Source organism: Phocoena sinus, chromosome 17, assembly GCF_008692025.1.
Source record: "Phocoena sinus isolate mPhoSin1 chromosome 17, mPhoSin1.pri, whole genome shotgun sequence".
NCBI lineage: Eukaryota > Metazoa > Chordata > Mammalia > Artiodactyla > Phocoenidae > Phocoena > Phocoena sinus.
Genome location: NC_045779.1, coordinates 38,181,935 through 38,200,467, shown reverse-complemented (window position 1 = coordinate 38,200,467; position 18,533 = coordinate 38,181,935). Strand labels below are relative to the sequence as shown.

Sequence of the window (18,533 nt, the reverse complement as noted above, 5' to 3'; positions counted from 1 at the left end):
GAGTTTTTCCACTTTAACTTCTTCTTGTCTTCTAATTTATTAAACCTACATTCCAAAATTCAGAAACCTGTTTTGAGATGTATTAGATGTGAATTAACTTCTTTTGGTACAAACGCATTTCTTTCCTGGAATACAATACCTTTTATGACATCTGATGGTTCCTGAAAATCAATAAAGCCAGTCGATGGTTAATGTTTGACTGAAGGTGAAGGGAGAGGCTGGGGAAGCAGAGCAGAGCAGGGGAGTGTCCTCTGGGGAAGATACTCAAGTCCCAGCAAGAGTCTCAACAGTTGAATGGAAGAAAATAACTTTTAACAACCATTCTGTTACTTACAGAAAGGTAAGCGTTGACATGTCTTAACTATGTCGATAGCGTATTTCTTTAAGAATGACAGAATAGATGGTGAAGGGATTACTTAAGTTGCTGGACAAATTGATTCCTTGAGGGGTGCTATGTATCATTTGCTGGGAAGGAAAGTTTATTCCTAGTGTGATAAGTTTTGTTTACCGAGCATAATTTCTTTCGTGGTTTCTTTTTATTAGTCTATATCTTTTATAAATTCATTGGATGAAGTGGTTTGGCTTGAATCTAGCTTGGTAGTGACATTAAAGAAAAGAATAAACTTTTGGATGTTTAAATGTGGATTGCACCCATTCTTTGTAATTAAAATATAAAAAAAGTTCCTAGCCTGAGATGCCCTGGGGCTCTTATACTCTACAAATCAGGGCTGGAATCTCATTTTCACAAAGTGTCATATCTCAGATGTGGTCTTCAAAAATTAGAGTGAGATTCAATTCAGGATTCTTTTTTTTTTTTTTTTTTTTTTGGGGTATGCGGGCGTCTCACTGTTGTGGCCTCTCCCGCCGTGGAGCACAGGCTCTGGATGTGCAGGCTCAGCGACCATGGCTCACGGGTCCAGCCGCTCCGCGGCACGTGGGATCCTCCCGGACCGGGGCACGAACCTGTGTCCCCTGCATCGGCAGGCGGACTCTCAACCGCTGCGCCACCAGGGAAGCCCCCAGTTTAGGATTCTTAGGACTGACTGCCCAGGACACAGCAGGGAAGGGGAAAGTCATAGGAGGAAAAACGCCCTTTCTTAAAAGAAGCGGAATAAGATTTGAAAACAGACAGATCTGCCTTCCCAATTGGGAAAGCAAGGCTGGTGTGTATGTTGGTCAGATTCTGGTCCTTCTTTCGGCCACATTGGCAGATGTAACATCAACTGTGTGATTATTTTGAGATGTCAAAACGTGTACAGCTTATTGGTGTCTTCAAAGGTCCAGCCCCTGCCTCTGTCTCAGTTTTTTCTTCATTGTGAGTGACTTTCTGGGAACAGATGCCCTCTGTGATGGGGGATACCAAACAGGAGATTGGAAGAGCAATGTATTCTCTAATATTTTCTTGTCTTTATTTTTCTTCAAAAACTTAGATAGCAAGGGAGGAATAATTTGAAAGAAGAAGAAAGCATATGTTTAGGTGACATGGAAAATGGATGGCATTCAGCTCTCACCAGGAAACAAATGAGTCTTACTGAGTGAGGGTTTATCATGGACTGTTGGGTGTATAGTTTATGAGTCTTCAGGGTTGGGCAGATGGATTAGGCCAGTTTCATCATTTACCAGCCAGCAAGCACTGAACAGATTGCTTAAGCTCACTGTGCCTTAATTTTCTCATCTACAAAATGGAGATATTTGCCTAACCAAGTGATTGTGAGAGTAAATTAGATCAGCGTGTAAAGAACTCATTACCTTGTCTGACACCCAACAGACGTTCAATGAATATTATCTCTTCTTTCCATGAGAAAGTTCAAGCAGGTGACGCAGGTCAAACTGAGAAGTTGCTGTTTCATTCTCTAGGGGAAAAAGCCCAGTAAAGCTGCAATAACTACATTGTCCATTGTGCAAGGGAGAAACCAATTCTATGCCAAAGAAGTGGGGTCCAATAATATGAGAGGATGAGAAAACACTTGAGTTTTTTTTTTAAATGAGGCATTTTATTTATTTATTTTTGAGGTTTTTTGTTTTTTTTAACATCTTTATTGGAGTATAATTAAGCAATTATAATGGTGCGTTAGTTTCTGCTTTATAACAAAGTGAATCAACTATACATATACATATGTCCCCATATCTCTTCCCTCTTACGTCTCCCTCCCTCCCACCCTCCCTATCCCACCCCTCTAGGTGCTCACAAAGCACCGAGCTGATCTCCCTGTGCTATGCAGCTGCTTCCCACTAGCTAGCTATTTTATCTGTTTTGGTAATGTATATATGTCCATGCCACTCTCTCACTTTGTCCCAGCTTCCCCTTCCCCTTCCCCGTATCCTCAAGTCCATTCTCTAGTAGGTCTGTGTCTTTATTCCCATCTTGCCCCTAGGTTCTTCATTTTTTTTTTTTTTTTTAGATTCCATATATATGTGTTAGCCTACGGTATTTGTTTTTCTCTTTCTGACTTACTTCACTCTGTATGACAGACTCTAGGTCCATCCACCTCACTACAAATAACCAATTTCGTTTCTTTTTATGACTGAGTAATATTCCATTGTATATATGTGCCACATCTTCTTTATCCATTCATCTGTCGATGGACATTTAGGTAGCTTCCATGTCCTGGCTATTGTAAATAGAGCTGCAATGAACATTATGGTACATGACTCTTTTTGAATTATGGTTTTCTCAGGGTATATGCCCAGTAGTGGGATTGCTGGGTCATATGGTAGTTCTATTTTTAGTTTTTTGAGGAACCTCCATACTGTTCTCCATAGTGGCTGTATCAATTTACATTCCCACCAACAGTGCAAGAGTGTTCCCTTTTCTCCACACCCTCTCCAGTATTGGACCTGCCCACCAGAAAGACAAGATCCAGCCTCAGCCACCAGGACACAGGCACTAGTCCCCTCCACCAGGAAGCCTACACAACCCACTGAACCAACTTTAGCCACGGGGGACAGACACCAAAAACAACGGGAACTATGAAACCTGCAGCCTGCGAAAAGGAGACCCCAAACACAGTAAGTTAAGCAAAATGAGAAGACAGAGAAACACACAGCAGATGAAGGAGCAAGGTAAAAACACACCAGACCTAACAAATGAAGAGGAAATACCTGAAAAAGAATTCAGAATACTGATAGTAAAGATGATCCAAAATCTTGGAAATAATAGAATGGAGAAAATACAAGAAACGGTTAACAAGGACCTAGAAGAACTAAAGAGCAAACAAACAATGATGAACAACACAGTAAATGAAATTAAAAATTCTCTAGAAGGGATCAATAGCAGAATAACTGAGGCTGAAGAACAGATAAGTGACCTGGAAGATAAAGTAGCAGAAATAACTACTGCAGAGCAGAATAAAGAAAAAAGAATGAAAAAAATTGAGGACAGTCTCAGAGACCTCTGGGACAACATTAATGAGGCATTTTAAAGCCCCTGTGATGTTTCACTATAAGCCTTCTGGTGAGGTGTGGGTGTGGCATCCTTTGAAACTAGCTAAGATGTCCCCTGGGAAAAGTCACTGTCATTCAAGGTGAAGATTGCATTTCTGGTACCTCCTCCATTCTTTTATGAACGGCAAAATGTATCCTGGCAGCAACTCGACTTCCTATTCCTTTGTCAAAGGAACTCTCTGGAGAGTGTGCTCTCGCTTTTCTTCCAGGTCAAGAGAGATGACTCTGAGAAGGAAAGCTGAGCACCACTGTGTCCCTTTCTCCAAAGGCTGACAAATAAGTGCTTTTATGGCTCTTAGTTTACACAGATAGAAATATACATATTTATTTGTTGGCATACAATTGTATTCCTTCAGAAACCTCTGGTGTTGAATTTAGAAGGAGCTAGTTGTTCTGTGGTCTCCCCAATGATTAAACAAGGAAAGAGTACTGACTTTTGTTAGGGGAATATCTATCTATCTATTTGTTACTTGTGAGAACAAACATGAATGTTTATTTAGGTATAAGAAATATTAACTTAATAAAAGCAGACATTCACCTAGTGGTTGAGGTTTTAACCATACTCAAGATGATTTTTTCACTTATGCATATATGACAGACAAAGCTATCCTTGGCTATTGTGTATGTGACACAAAGAAAACTTAATTTCTCTTAAAATATTCTGTAAGCCTGACACTGAGTTCTCTCATCCATGATATTCTGAATCAATGATTTCTTACCGTGTGTTAATTATTTTAAAACATTAGGACTTGTGTTTCTGAGTAAGAGATAAAGAGAAATCAGAAAAGTAGATTTATGCCCTTAAAGAATATTTAAACTAAGGATGAGCACCTCTTCCTCACACAGAGGGTCTGTGCTTGGTCTCTGCAGTCAGCCTGACACCCTTTCCTCAACCTCGCTGAGCTGTTTCCTGTCCTGTGCGATGACAACAGGACCTGCCTATAGGATTGTTGTGAAAATTAAATGAAATAAGTCTTCCAAAGTACTTAGCTTAGTAAATGTTCATTAAATGCTAGTTTTTTAAACTTTCAATTATTAAAAAAAACTAGCTAATGAGTGAGATTTCATAGTGGTATGGCATCCTTTATGAAGATAGAACTAAATTTATTTCCGCCTTACTCTCTTGCCCATCCCAGTTGTCAATTATGATTTAATTACAGAAATCAGAAAGTTAGCCTACTACACTCGAGCATGACTGTGCATTTTTTTCATTAGAGTCCTTGCCTCAAGGTCACCTCATAAATGAGCTAGTATTATAGCAAGTCTTTTGTTTTGTTTTGTTTTAAATCTCAGTGTTTAAACCATACGGGATGGGATCTAATTGAGATTTACCTCGTACTGAATTTGTAAGGCCAGAATGTGTAGTTTTATTATCTTGACAAAATACTCATCTGTGCACTTTATAATACACAAAGAAATGTTGTATAATGCATGAAGCAACACTTTGTCAAAAATAATTAAGCCACTTTTTTGAGAAATAGTGATTTCTACCCTCCTTTTTAGGCTAGAAAAGACCCTTGTGATGTTGTTCTGCTAGATATGGAAGAAAGAAAGTCCTCCCTCTGTCTCCCTTGTAGAGTTTCTGGGGTGGAAACCTGTGCACCTCGGAGAACTCAACACTGACATCCTTACTGCCATCCTGCTTAAGACGTCAGAGAAGCACCACGGGGTGGGGGGGGTCGCCGTCTGTGTCCCCATGTGGGGGGCCTCCCTTCCCTCTGACCTCCTCACCCCTCCTGCCCCTTCCCTTGCTCACGCTGGGCGAGTGCCGGGTGGGACAATAGCCGGCTGGGAGTAAGAGTGAGCACACTTCCTAAAATATCCCTTAGAACTCATTATTATTTTCTTTAATAATTATGCTTGTAATTTGTATTTAAGTCAATCATAGAAATTTAAAATATTTTAAGAGGAGCCATCTATCCTCTCATAAGACTATTTACCTGATCATGAACCTATTGATTAAGTAAGAAATCACCCTTAATTTTGCATATGTGTAAATCCAGATTTTCATATGCTGAAAGATTGGCATACTTATTGCGAAGTTTAGGGAGAGGACAAAGCGCTTACATTTATGTGTATGTTGGGTGGGGAGGGGGCAATCCACCCTTCCTTTTCCTTCCTTGGTCCTTCCTTCCTCCCTCCTAATCAGTCTGAAGTGCAAGGCAGCAGCCCAGATTTTATGCCTGCCTGTCTGTTTCTAGCTTATTGATGGTCACTTTCATTGGGTCCTTAATTTGCCAAGAGTGCAAATTGGTCAGATCCTCCTGTGATTTTTTTCTAAACCTTAAGTGATATAATTGGTGCCAGAGGTTTGTGAGTGAGAACACAAGAGATGGGCATGATTGATCTGAACATTACTTGATGAACAATGGTGCGAGCAGCCTTTTCATCTGATCTTTATTCATATCTGGCCTTGCTGTATAATTTATGCTGCTCTTAGCAATATACAGTGCAGAGGTAAACTAAATGGCACACAGGATCATTTGGTGCTGTTTGGTTCTGGTGATGTTATGAATTCTAGTCACATTCTTTCCTGTCCACATCACCTATGATATTTGAAAACAAATTTTGCAGTCCTCTCCTCTGTACCTTCTTTGTTCTTTGGAAATGTGTGGTTTAGCCTTAGAGCATGGTGACGTGTTTTAATTCAAAGCCCTTAACTTTTTTTTTTTTTTAACGAAAAGGATGAGCCATGACTGACTCGATTTAAGGTTTGCCTATCACTTAGCTTTCGTAAGAGGGGGGAAAAAAATCAATGCTTATGTATTGATTTACTTGCAGAGTTTGAGAACTGGGACCTAGAAATTTCCTGTCCTTACCCAGATAAATGGCAAAATGACAGGAGTGTCTAAAAATACCTCTTGGAGTCTCTGGAGCCCAGCAGGAGATTCAATCAAGCTTGGAGTGGACCCCCTGGGATGCCGTGGGCACTGCATGTATAATAACTGGATAAAGCCCCATCCGAGGCCACCCCATCCTGGGACGGCAGTGCCCCTATCAGTCAAAACTAGAGTTCCTTGATATATTAGTTTGCTAGGGCTGCTGTCACAAAGTACCACAGACGGAGTGGCTTAAGCAATAGAAATTTATTGTGTCACAGTTCTGGAGGCTCGAAGTCCAAAATGAAGGTGTCTGCAGGGCTGGTTCCTTCTGAGGACCATAAGAATTGGTCTGAGGCCTTTCTCCTGGGCTCTCAGACGGCTGTCTTCCCCATGTGTCTTCATGTTGTCTTTCCTCTATGAGTGTCTCCACATCCAAGTTTTCCCTTTTGATGAGGACACCAGTCATATTGGATTAGGGCCCACCCTAATGACTTAGTTCTAACTTCATTACCTCTGGAAAGACCCTGTCTCCAAATAAAATCACATTCTGAGGTACTTGGGGCTTAGGCTCCAACATGAATTTTGAGGCAGGGGACACCATTCAACCCATAACACTTGGCTTGGTTGAAAAATGAGAGACTGCTGAGGTGAAGGTCAGAAGGAAATGAGGAGAGAGGGTACAAATCAGAAATAGATGTGCTGTAGGAGCCAAATCTCCTAGACTGACGGCCCTCTGAGAAGGCAGGCTCATGTCAGTATCTGAAGAAGAAAGGCAGCTATGGAGTGAAAAAAAACCTTTTCGAATTTTTGCAAAGATGTGTAATAGATTCAATGCCGCTAGATGTCTTATTTATCAGGATGCTTGTGCTTTCATAGAGAGAATAAAATATGAATAGAGTACAGGTGTGAAAGTAGCCAGGCAGTGTGATCTTGGACAAGTCTGGTAACTGTTTTGACCCTCACCTCTTGATTTTTGATCTTCGAGAGAGAAATTTTCACAGTACCTGCTTCATAGGGTTCTTATGAAAAATCAATAAGATAATTCATATAAATCTCTCAGCATGTGCTGAGACAAAGGGCTTCTAGTAGATGTTAGCTGCCTTTGTGTTGTTATCCTGGCTGGACACAGATTCAGGATATGGAGGGTTTCAGTGTTTTCTGGGCTACGGTGAATTAAGCAAAGGCTTCAGCCCTAATCTGCAAGTCCAGCAGCCCTGATTCTGCATGTGTAAGTGGTCCAAGATTAAAGCAAGTGGTGGTGGCTTTTTAAAACTCCCCCTAAACCTTTGACCTCTGTTGCTAAGGATGTACTTGCCATCTCAGATAGTTGCCATAGAAACTGTCTGAATTTAGTCTTTGTACCTGAGGAAACCCTGACAAATAGCAAAAATTCCCAGCAGATGGTTGGATCAACTATTTCAGGTAGTTCAGACGAAATGTCACTGAATTATCTGGAAATCTACTCCAATCCTTTGCCAGGTAGGGTTTGTGAAATAATCTATCAAGTGTGTATGGCTTGGTGATTTTAGGCAATCTCAGTTACAAACCATGGTTTCCCTCCAGCATCATTATGATCCAGGATGTGGTATTCATTAGTGAAATTATGTCTGTAAAAAGAGGAAATATAGGCAAGACTTGTTTGAGAGGCTGGAGTCCTCTTCTGGAATAATCCTAGCAGTGGTGTAGTTTGCCTTGGATCATTCAGATGAAGGCTTTGCCTGGCCACTTCATTTGGCTGTGAGGGTGTTGCTGTGAAGGGTGCTTCTTGAGTATCCTTATGGCCAGGGCCATTGAAAGCTGGGAATTTTGATAGGAGCTGTCCTGTGGGACAATATTTAATTTCTGACTAAGCAAACTTGGGTGGCAGAAGGAATTTTTATTTGACAGACACTGTTCAAAATATTAACTTATTGAGTCCCATAACTCTCAAAAGTAGATACTATTATTATCCTTGCTTTACAGACGAGTAGACATTAGTCAGTGAAGGAGCCAGGATCCAAACCAGACAAACTAACAACCACATGGTATGATAGATTTGTCCACAAAGAAATCACGAGACCCTAGGCATGGGAGCAGAAAGCAATTCCTTCTGTTTCCCACCAGAAACCCTTCCGTGAAGGATGAAACTAAATGTAAATGACAAAAGAAAGGATGAGTGTAATGCTACGTTTACTTTTTAGGTTCCATTAAAACACCCCGGACAGTGGCCTGTTAGAGCATCTGACTAAAATAAGGCATTTAATTTATTTTTATTTGCTTTTTATCATTCAACTTACATGTCTTTGGAAGATTGAAAGTGCTAAAAAAAATCATTTCAAGTGGAGATGGTGTATATATCAACCAGCTCTTAACTATTTACTGAACAGAAATCTGTTCGTGTATTTAAAAGAGAAATAATCCTCTTTGTCAACAATAAAAATTTATTACTTTGCATCAAAATAAATCTTTAGATTTCAAATTAGTTTCCTTTAACATTTTCTGTTTATTCTGAAAGCTCTTATAGATTGGACAAATTCATAGAATACCAATGTTAGACAATCACAAGTGTTTTAGAAGTTAAGAAACATCTGTTGAGAGCTTAGTATGTGCAAGCCATACTATGAAGAGCCATGAGAGGTTAAAAAAATATGATTTTAAAATGAGGCCTTTGTCTTGAAGGACTTTGTATTCTAGTAGTGGCAGCAACACAGACATGTAAATATGTGATAAAAAATAAAATGCAGGCAGGAGGGGCCTTGAGAGGAAGATGCTTCTGGCTGGAAATCAGGGAGATTTCATGAAGGATGTAGGTTCTAGCTCCATGAAGCAGACCTTGTACCCCTTACTTTGTCATCCCTGTTCTTAGCACAGTATCTTGCACATAATAGAATTATTAAATTCAGTGATTTTAAAATAACTGAATAAGTTGGTCTTAGATGGTAGGGTATGAGAAGTAAAAGTAGAAGTGAGAAAGGATAATCTCAATCCAGCTTGATTCAGAAAATATCAATTGTCATTTACTCCAGGTGGGGCCCTGTGCCAGGTGGGGAGAACAGCCAGTGACAAGTTGTGGAGACAGGGAAGCTCGGTGCAAAGTCCGTGGGGTGCTCAGCATTACTGGGTGTGGTGGGTGTGGGAGATAAGGCCAGATGAGTAAAGTGGAAGCAGCATTTAAAGGATCTTGAGGGACTTCCCTGGTGGCTCAGTGGTTGGGAACCTACCTGCCAATGTAGGGGACACGGGTTCGAGCCCTGGTCCGGGAGGATCCCATGTGCCGCGGAGCAACTAAGCCCGTGCAGCACCACTGCTGAGCCTGCGCTCGAGAGCCCGTGAGCCACAACTGCTGAAGCCTGTGCGCCCAGAGCCCGTGCTCCGCAACGAGGGTGGAGGGCCACAGCAGTGAGAAGCCTGCGCGCTGCAATGAAGAGTAGCCCCCGCTCACCGCGACTAGAGAAGACCCACGTGCCAGCAAAGACCCAACGCAGCCAAAAAAATAAAAATAAAAGTTCTTGAACGCTGAGGGGTTTGAGGAGAAAGATCCTCCAATGTGTCATTATTGTCTGTATTTTTACTTCTCTTAAGCAAATATTGGTTGATAGCTGATCATGTTTATTTGGCTAATATAAAAAAAGACCAATTAGACTTAAGAATACCAATTTATTCATTTAGATACATTTCATATTGCAATATGCTAGAACCTGCGATTCTTATTTGTTTCTGTGTGTTTCCAAACCCCGTGAGCAGTCTAAAGCAGCAGAAAAATGTCTTGTTTGTGTTTGACAAGGAGCCAATTCTAAAATGATGTTTGGACACATCGACCAGACTAATTCTGTTGCAAAAGCTCATTTCTAAACATTCACAAAATTTACAGATCTAATTGCACTGAAGGGTTGTAGTCCTAGCTCTTCCTTAACATAGCTGTAGATCCTTGGGACAAGTTACTTCATTTATATAGCATGTACAAGCAATATGTACATTTTATACGTCTCTACATCTCTACACCTACAGCTACGTCTGTTCAGCTATCACACAGTGTAGGGTATAGCAGAAAGACTCGAAAGGCTCTTTGGACTTTGGCATCTGACAGATCTGGTTGGAAACATGGCAATATCACTTCCTAGCTATGTGTCTTAAGGTGAATGGCTTAACTTTGAACCTCAATTTCCTCATGTACAAAATAAGAGTAACATTTCCTAACTCATTATGTCTGTGAGAAACTCATAAGAGCACTCATTTATTACTGAGCAATTGCTATGTATTTTCCATTTGAGGAAACTGAGGCACAGAGAGATTAAGTAATACACCCACGGCCACACAGCTAATGAAAGGCCAAGCTGGGTTTCTGGTCCAGGATGACTCAGAGTTTACCTTCTGTACCTCTGACATCCTGTTTGTAAAGGTCCCTCCACTAATCTACCCTATAGAATGATGCTTAATAAATGCTCATTTCTATCTTTATCTCCCAGGGCATTTGTGAAGCTAAAATGTGATAGTACTTTGACCTCTATAAAGTTCAAATATAAGCTATCCAAGAGTAAGGAATTAAACAATTTCAGGGTCTAAATTTTTAGAGTAGTTAGAATTTTATAACCATTTTCCCATGCTGATTATACTGATGATATAAGTTCAATGCAGAAAACTTTAAAAAATAAAGAAAAAGATAAAGAAATAAACCAAGATCATCCACAATCCCTAGAGGCAATAAAATAATTGGAATTTTAGTGAAGTGAATGCATTCTTCATTTCCCTGGTTTTTTGTTTTGTTTTGTTTTAGCAGTCCAATATTATGATAGGCAACAACCCTGCTTTACAGGCCATGTGGAAAATTTATCTCAGATCTTAAAATCAGTTAGTCATGATGTGTCTTAGGGTGAAAGTTATAATTTCTGTGAAATGCAAAGGCACGAGGAAAAAGGAAAAATAACATTGAACAGAATAGAAGAGGGGCAGAGTTTGGATTTTTATTGGGTTGCTTTTGAAGTAATAAGTACATTTTTTCCTTAGATGTATGGCATAGTTAACAGCAAGGTTTAGAAGAGCAAAGAGGCAGCTGGTGAGGTCTTTGAATGAAGGGTTGTGAACATTCTTGGGTTCTTTCTGCTTGAAGAAGCTCATCCATTTGTAGGTTTGAATCAGCACCACTAACATTTTAGTATCTACTTATTGTGGCATTTGTCAAAACATATATCCCCCACGCATATAATGAGTGAAAATTATACTTATTGCCTACCATTGAAGACTCTTAAATGAAGAAGACTAATAAAGTGAAGCGGTTAGTAAAGATGGAATTAGCCCACGCTTGTTTCCAGATGTTGACTTGTGGTTGCTGTGGACAAGGTATCAGGAAGCTACTGGAAGCCCAGGCTGTTCCACAGAGCAGAGGCTGAACTTCAGGAATGCCTTCTACTAGGTTTATAAATGAATATGATCCAATGATCCTTTATGCTTGGAGAAGCATGGTTTTAACAGGATTGGCAACTAATCAACTTATCTCCGGTTTATTCACAGGAGTTTGAATAAAGAAAACCATGACGATGCAAGCCCAACTGCACTGCTTGTGTCTCTTTACACTTTACTTGGTAAGAGAAGAGAATGTTCCTTATTTATTTAGTAGAATATTCCCAGTCATCCTTCTACCCCGTACCGGGGAAGCAACGGCTATCATCATTTAAAAAATAGTCTATCAAAATTAACTCATTGTGAGCAAAGGACAATTTGCCCCGATGGACTATTTTTGTTGAAATAGCTACAAGTCATATGTCCAACCTTTAACCAGAGGTGCGCTTTCTCCTCAGCTCTTAAAAGCCAATGTCACTTCACGGGCAAGGTTTAAGCAAATCCATCTACTTAGCTTTAGACCATCGCATACAGCTCAGGGAATCTGGAAAGAAAAGTATACTGATACATGTGTTAGTCTATGTCCCTTAATCTTGACTTTTTTTTTTTTTTTTAACTTTGACCATGAGAAATTACCACCGAAATTAAGAAAAGCATTTTCTCCATTTTTGACCCTGCTCTGCTCTGTACTTTTCTTCCCGTATATGGCTTGGAGTTTTCTGACCAAATTTGTGTTTAGTCACTTGTTGAGCTAACCCTATCGACTCGGGCTTCTAGAAATTGGAGCTGGATGGAACCTGGGGAGACCAGACCTTAACCTCGGGTAGAGACAGGGATGCTGTCTTCACTTTCCTTATGAAGCTCATAAAGGTTATACACTTGCCAATCTGTTGTATTATGAATCAAGATTATGGGGAAGCATTTGCTTTCTCCTTAGAAGGAAGCTACTAGATCCTCATACCTCTAATCTTGGTTCCTTTCTTCTAAAACCCAAATATACCATATTGAATCTCAAGTTCCAGAGAGCCCCTGAGAGCCCACACAGTTCAAAATATTTAGAGTGAAATACAGCCAAACTTGTAAACCTACCAGAGCTCTCCCCTTGAGGGGAAAATCTGCAGTTCAAACCTTACGAGCAAGGTACATCCTCACAGACCAGGGCTTGAAGCGTGTAGCTAAGACTGCCTAAGGACTGGGTCTAACATCCCCACTTGACTTCTCTCCTCTTCCTACCCTCTCAGATGTCCTTTGCTATCTGTATTATCTCAGAATGGTGGTGAAGTCAGTGCCTAGTTCAAACTTGGCACTGTTATTGATTGGTGACAAGAACTTGGGTGAATTACTAAGCTCTGAACCTCAGTTTTCTGCCCTGTGAAATGGGTCTAATAATAGTACTTGCCTTATGTGGCAATTAAATGAGATAATGCATTTATCAAGCCCTTGAATCAATGACTCGCACAGTCTAAGGACTTGATAAATATTAGCTATTATCATTACTACCATGTTTTAAATATTCAGCGTCTACACTCAGATGGACTCTGACCTCCATGAGGAGAACTGTGTTTTAGTCATCTTTGCAGCCTCAGCACATAGCACAGTGCCCGGAACAAGTTAGGACTTAAATACATAATTACGGATTTATATTAGGAAACATTAGGAAACAACAGTGAGACCTAAGAGAGAGAGAAGATTCTGTCATGATAATTTGACATTAGCAGGATCATCAGCTTCTTGTCTGAGAAGGGGACATGCATTTTTCTTCCTAGATAAAGGATGAAAGTAAGTTTTCCTTTTTCCCTACTCTCACCCCAGTGGGATTTTTACCTGGAGTAAGAAATACTGCCCAAACTACTGCTGGTGGCAAGAGCCTTGCCCAGGAGACAGCCACGTGCACAGCTGTCTCTGGGTGAAGGAGGGAGGCTGAGGCCTGTGTGCTGGCATTTCAGGGGCATTGGGAGGGAGCCATTTCTCTTCTGCCTTCACCGACCCCTATGCCCAGACCCTCTCCTGTGAAGGCTGGAAGTCCAGTTGGAGCTTCTTTCCTTCAGCATAAGGCTTTATTCAGCAGAGGTAGCCATTTAAAGTGATTGCCAGTCATTTATTCTATACTATGAGTGGCTCTCCTGTTCTTTCCTGAAAACTGGTTCTCATAGGGGGTTAGAAACACTGCACGAATATATTATAAGGGCACTGATGAGAGGGTTTGGGAAAGAGTGCTGAGTAGGGAGACAGGGAAATCAAGGAGAAGCCAACTGTTTTGGAGTCTTGCCTGGGACTATGCTTCTTCTGGAAGGAAGAGCTGACATACGTACTATATAAACAGAGAACTCTTGCTGGAATGTACAATGACGGTGGCTACTAGGCAGGCAGATCTGATAACAGCATGCGTCCTTTGCTGGCCCGGAAGGCAGTGGAGCAACGTGGTGCAGAGCTGGGGCTTGGTGGTCCAACAGAGCTGGCACCATCCCACAGCAGCACCAGTTATATGTGCCTCTGCTGTGGGACTCCTCCAGAACTTTCCTGATATTGTTGAGGATCAGAAGAAATGACATGTGTGGAGGTTCTAGTTCCATAGCTGCCATACAGGAAACACTCAAAAATATCAGTTCCATTCTCTCCCTACTTTTCACCTCTTTATGCAAGATGGTGGGTTTTATTCTTCCAACTCTTTTCACAAATTTCCACCATAGCATTCTTCCCAGTTATGGATGTATGGCTTGATGACTCATGATGTGCCCATGCATTTTGAAATCTTTATAGCTCAGATAGCCAGGTTAATGGGCAGGAAGAGAGATTTGTTGCCCTGATACGAGAACCCAACCCAACTTTGAACATTGCAACTGAGACTTATCCTTTATTTCTCATAGGTGAGCCAGCTCGTCTACCTGGGAAAAATGCAGGCTTATTTGTGAGGTTTGCCTGACTAATGTAGTTTTCCTATAGATGCCATCACTGGTGTGATCAGCTGAAAGATGGGCTGCTTGCTGATGTGAGCAGAAAGTTGATGAAGCCATTTGCTGTTAAGCAGTAGCCCCTCAAAAAGCACTGCCCTCGTCCTGTACCAACCATGGCACCTACATCTTGTGTCCTGCCTTGCAGAGAAACTGCTGGAGCTGGAGAAGATGTGGAAAGGAGTGGAAGGGAGGAAGAGCCCCCAGAGGAAAATACACTTTGAGAGGAACTGATGAGCTAGAAGTCTGTATAGTTATTGTGTCAGTTAAGAATGCTTTTAGCTACAAGCAACTTTAGAGTGTTTCCAGTCAATAGGGATTTATTTTTCTCAGACAACAAGAAGCCTGTCGTGGGCAGTCCCAGACAGGTTTAGCAGTTCTGTGATGTTATCAGAGATTTGGGTTTCTTTCTCTTTGCTCCACCGTTGTTTGAGCTGGTTTATCCCCTTGTGGTTTCATGATGGCTGCCACAGCTACAGACATGAGGTCCATTGCTTGAGCAAGACGAACAGGGCAGAGGCCAGCCACATCTGTCTTTCTTAATCAGGAATACAAAATCTTGACCAGAACCGTTCCCTCACCTCCACCCAGGCACAGCAGACTCCACCTTTTGTTTAACAAACCAGAACTGGGTCACTTGGTCACCCTCCTAGCTGCAAGGGAGTCTAGGAAAGAGATCACTTGTCTTCCCAAGGGAGAGAGGCTGGCAATGGCTGGGGACAGCTAACCCAAGGGCCTGACACAACTCTGAGGGAGAGGAGACCAAATTCCAAAGTCTTCAGTGTTCTTTTTGTTTGTTTGTTTGTTTTTTACATCTTTATTGGAGTATAATTGCTTTACAATTGTGTTAGTTTCTGCTTTATAACAAAGTGAATCAGTTATACATATACATATGTTCCCATATCTCTTCCCTCCTGCATCTCCCTCCCTCCCACCCTCCCTATCCCAACCCCTCTAGGTGATCACAAAGCACCGAGCTGATCTCCCTGTGCTATGCGGCTGCTTCCCACTAGCTATCTATTTTATGTTTGGTAGTGTATATATGTCCATGCCACTCTCTCACTTTGTCACAGCTTACCCTTCCCCCTCCCCATATCCTCAAGTCCATTCTCTAGTAGGTCTCTGTCTTTATTCCTGTCTTACCCCTAGGTTCTGCATGACATTTTTTCCCTTAAATTCCATATATATGTGTTAGCATACGCTATATGTCTTTCTCTTTCTGACTTACTTCACTCTGTATGACAGACTCTAGGTCCATCCACCTCATTACAAATAGCTCAATTTCATTTCTTTTTATGGCTGAGTAATATTCCATTGTATATATGTGCCACATCTTCTTTATCCATTCAACCAATGATGAACACTTAGGTTGTTTCCATCGCCGGGCTATTGTAAATAGAGCTGCAATGAACATTTTGGTACATGACTCTTTTTTTTTTTTTACTTTTTTTTTTTTTTTTTTTTTTTTTTTTTTTGCGGTACTTGGGCCTCCCGCAGTTGTGGCCTCTCCCGTTGCGGAGAACAGGCTCCAGACGCGCAGGCTCAGCGGCCATGGCCCACGGGCCCAGTCACTCCGCGGCATGTGGGATCCTCCCGGACCGGGGCACGAACCCGCGTCCCCTGCATCGGCAGGCGGACTCCCAACCACTGCGCCACCAGGGAAGCCCACATGACTCTTTTTGAATTATGGTTTTCTCAGGGTATATGCCCAGTAGTGGGATTGCTGGGTCATATGGCAGTTCTATTTGTAGTTTTTTAAGAAACCTCCATACTGTTCTCCATAGTGGCTGTACCAATTCACATTCCCACCTGCAGTGCAAGAGTGTTCTCTTTTATCCATACCCTCTCCAGCATTTATTGTTTCTAGATTTTTGGATAATGGCCATTCTGACTGGTGTGAGATGATATCTCATTGTAGTTTTGACTTGCATTTCTCTAATGATGTTGAGCATTCTTTCATGTGTTTGTTGGCAGTTTGTATATCTTCTTTGGAGAAATGTCTATTTAGCTCTTCTGCCCATTTTTGGATTGAGTTGTTTGCTTTTTTGTTATTGAGCCGCATGAGCTGCTTATAAATTTTGGAGATTAATCCTTTGTCAGTTGCTTCATTTGCAATTATTTTCTCCCATTCTGAGGGTTGTCTTCTGGTCTTGTTTATGGTTTCCGAAGTTTCATTAGGTCCCATTTGTTTATTTTTGTTTTTATTTCCATTTCTCTAGGAGGTGGATCAAAAAGGACCTTGCTGTGATTTATGTCATAGAGTGTTCTGCCTATATTTTCCTCTAAGAGTTTGATAGTTTCTGGCCTTACATTTAGGTCTTTAATTTAGGCCTTACATTTAGGTCCATTTTGAGTTTATTTCTGTTTATGGTGTTTGGTAGTGTTCTAATTTCATTCTTCTACATGTACCTGTCTAGTTTTCCCAGCAGCACTTATTGAAGAGGCTTTCCTTTCTCCACTGTACATTCCTGCCTCCTTTATCAAAGATAAGGTGACCATATGTGTGTGGGTTTATCTCTGGGCTTTCTACCCTCTTCCATTGATCTTTCTTTCTGTTTTTGTGCCAGTACCATACTGTCTGGATTACTGTAGCTTTGTAGTATAGTATGAAGTCAGGGAGCCTGATTCCTCCAGCTTCGTTTTTCGTTCTCAAGATTGCTTTGGCTATTCGGGGTCTTTTGTGTTTCGATACAAATTGTGAATTTTTTCGTTCTAGTTCTGTGAAAAAGGCCAGTGGTAGTTTGATAGGGATTGCATTGAATCTGTAGATTTCTTTGTGTAGTAGAGTCATTTTTCACAATGTTGATTCTTCCAATCCAAGAACATGGTATATCTCTCCATCTATTTGTATCATCTTTAATTTCTTTCATCACTGTCATATAATTTTCTGCATACAGGCCTTTTGTCTCCTTAGATAGGTTTATTCCTATTTTATTCTTTTTGTTGCAATGGTAAATGGGAGTGTTTTCTTGATTTCACTTTCAGATTTTTCATCATTAGTGTATAGGAATGCCAGAGATTTCTGTGCATTCATTTTGTATCCTGCTACTTTACCAAATTCATTGATTAGCTCTAGTAGTTTTCTGGTAGCATCTTTAGGATTCTCTATGTATAGTATCATGTCATCTGCAAACAGTGACAGCTTTACTTCTTCTTTTCTGATTTGGATTCCTTTTATTTCCTTTTCTTCTCTGATTGCTGTGGCTAAAACTTCCAAAACTATGTTGAATAATAGTGGTGAGAGTGGGCAACCTCATCTTTTTCCTGATCTTAGTGGAAATGCTTTCAGTTTTTCACCATTGAGGACGATGTTGGCTGTGGGTTTGTCATATATGGCCTTTATTATGTTGAGGAAGTTCCCTCTATGCCTACTTTCTGCAGGGTTTTTATTATAAATGGGTGTTGAATTTTGTCAAAAGCTTTCTCTGCATCTATTGAGGTGATCATATGGTTTTTTTCCTTCAGTTGGTTAATATGGTTTATCACATTGATTGATTTGCATATATTGAAGAATCCTTGCATTCCCGGAATAAACCCCACTTGATCATGGTGTATGATCCTTTTAATGTGCTGTTGGATTCTGTTTGCTAGTATTTTATTTAGGATATTTGCATCTATGCTCATCAGTGATATTGGCCTGTAGTTTTCTTTCGTTATGACATCCTTCTTTGGTTTTGGAATCAAGGTGATGGTGGCCTAGTAGAATGAGTTTGGGAGTGTTCCTTCCTCTGCAATATTTTGGAAGAGTTTGAGAAGGATAGGTGTTAGCTCTCCTCTAAATGTTTGATAGAATTCACCTGTGAAGCCGTCTGGTCCTGGGCTTTTGTTTGTTGGAAGATTTTTAATCACAGTTTCAATTTCAGTGCATGTGATTGGTCTGTTCATAGTTTCTATTTCTTCCTGATTCAGTCTTGGCAGGTTGTGCATTTCTAAGAATTTGTCCATTTCTTTCAGGTTGACCATTTTATTGGCATAAAGTTGCTTGTAGTAATCTCTCATG

General features: G+C 40.8%; 1 protein-coding gene across 1 annotated transcript in view; it reads left to right on the top strand.

Moving 5' to 3' along the window:
* Nucleotides 1-248: 248 nt before the first annotated feature.
* CDH17 (cadherin 17) overlaps nt 249-18,533 on the top strand; it is a 98,984-nt gene continuing 80,699 nt past the window's right edge. Inside the window, exons 1-2 of the mRNA XM_032610169.1 lie at nt 249-340; nt 11,754-11,824. Of these exons, the coding sequence (XP_032466060.1) occupies nt 11,774-11,824 (51 nt within the window). The 5' untranslated portion in view covers nt 249-340; nt 11,754-11,773. The remainder of the gene's footprint in view (nt 341-11,753; nt 11,825-18,533) is intronic.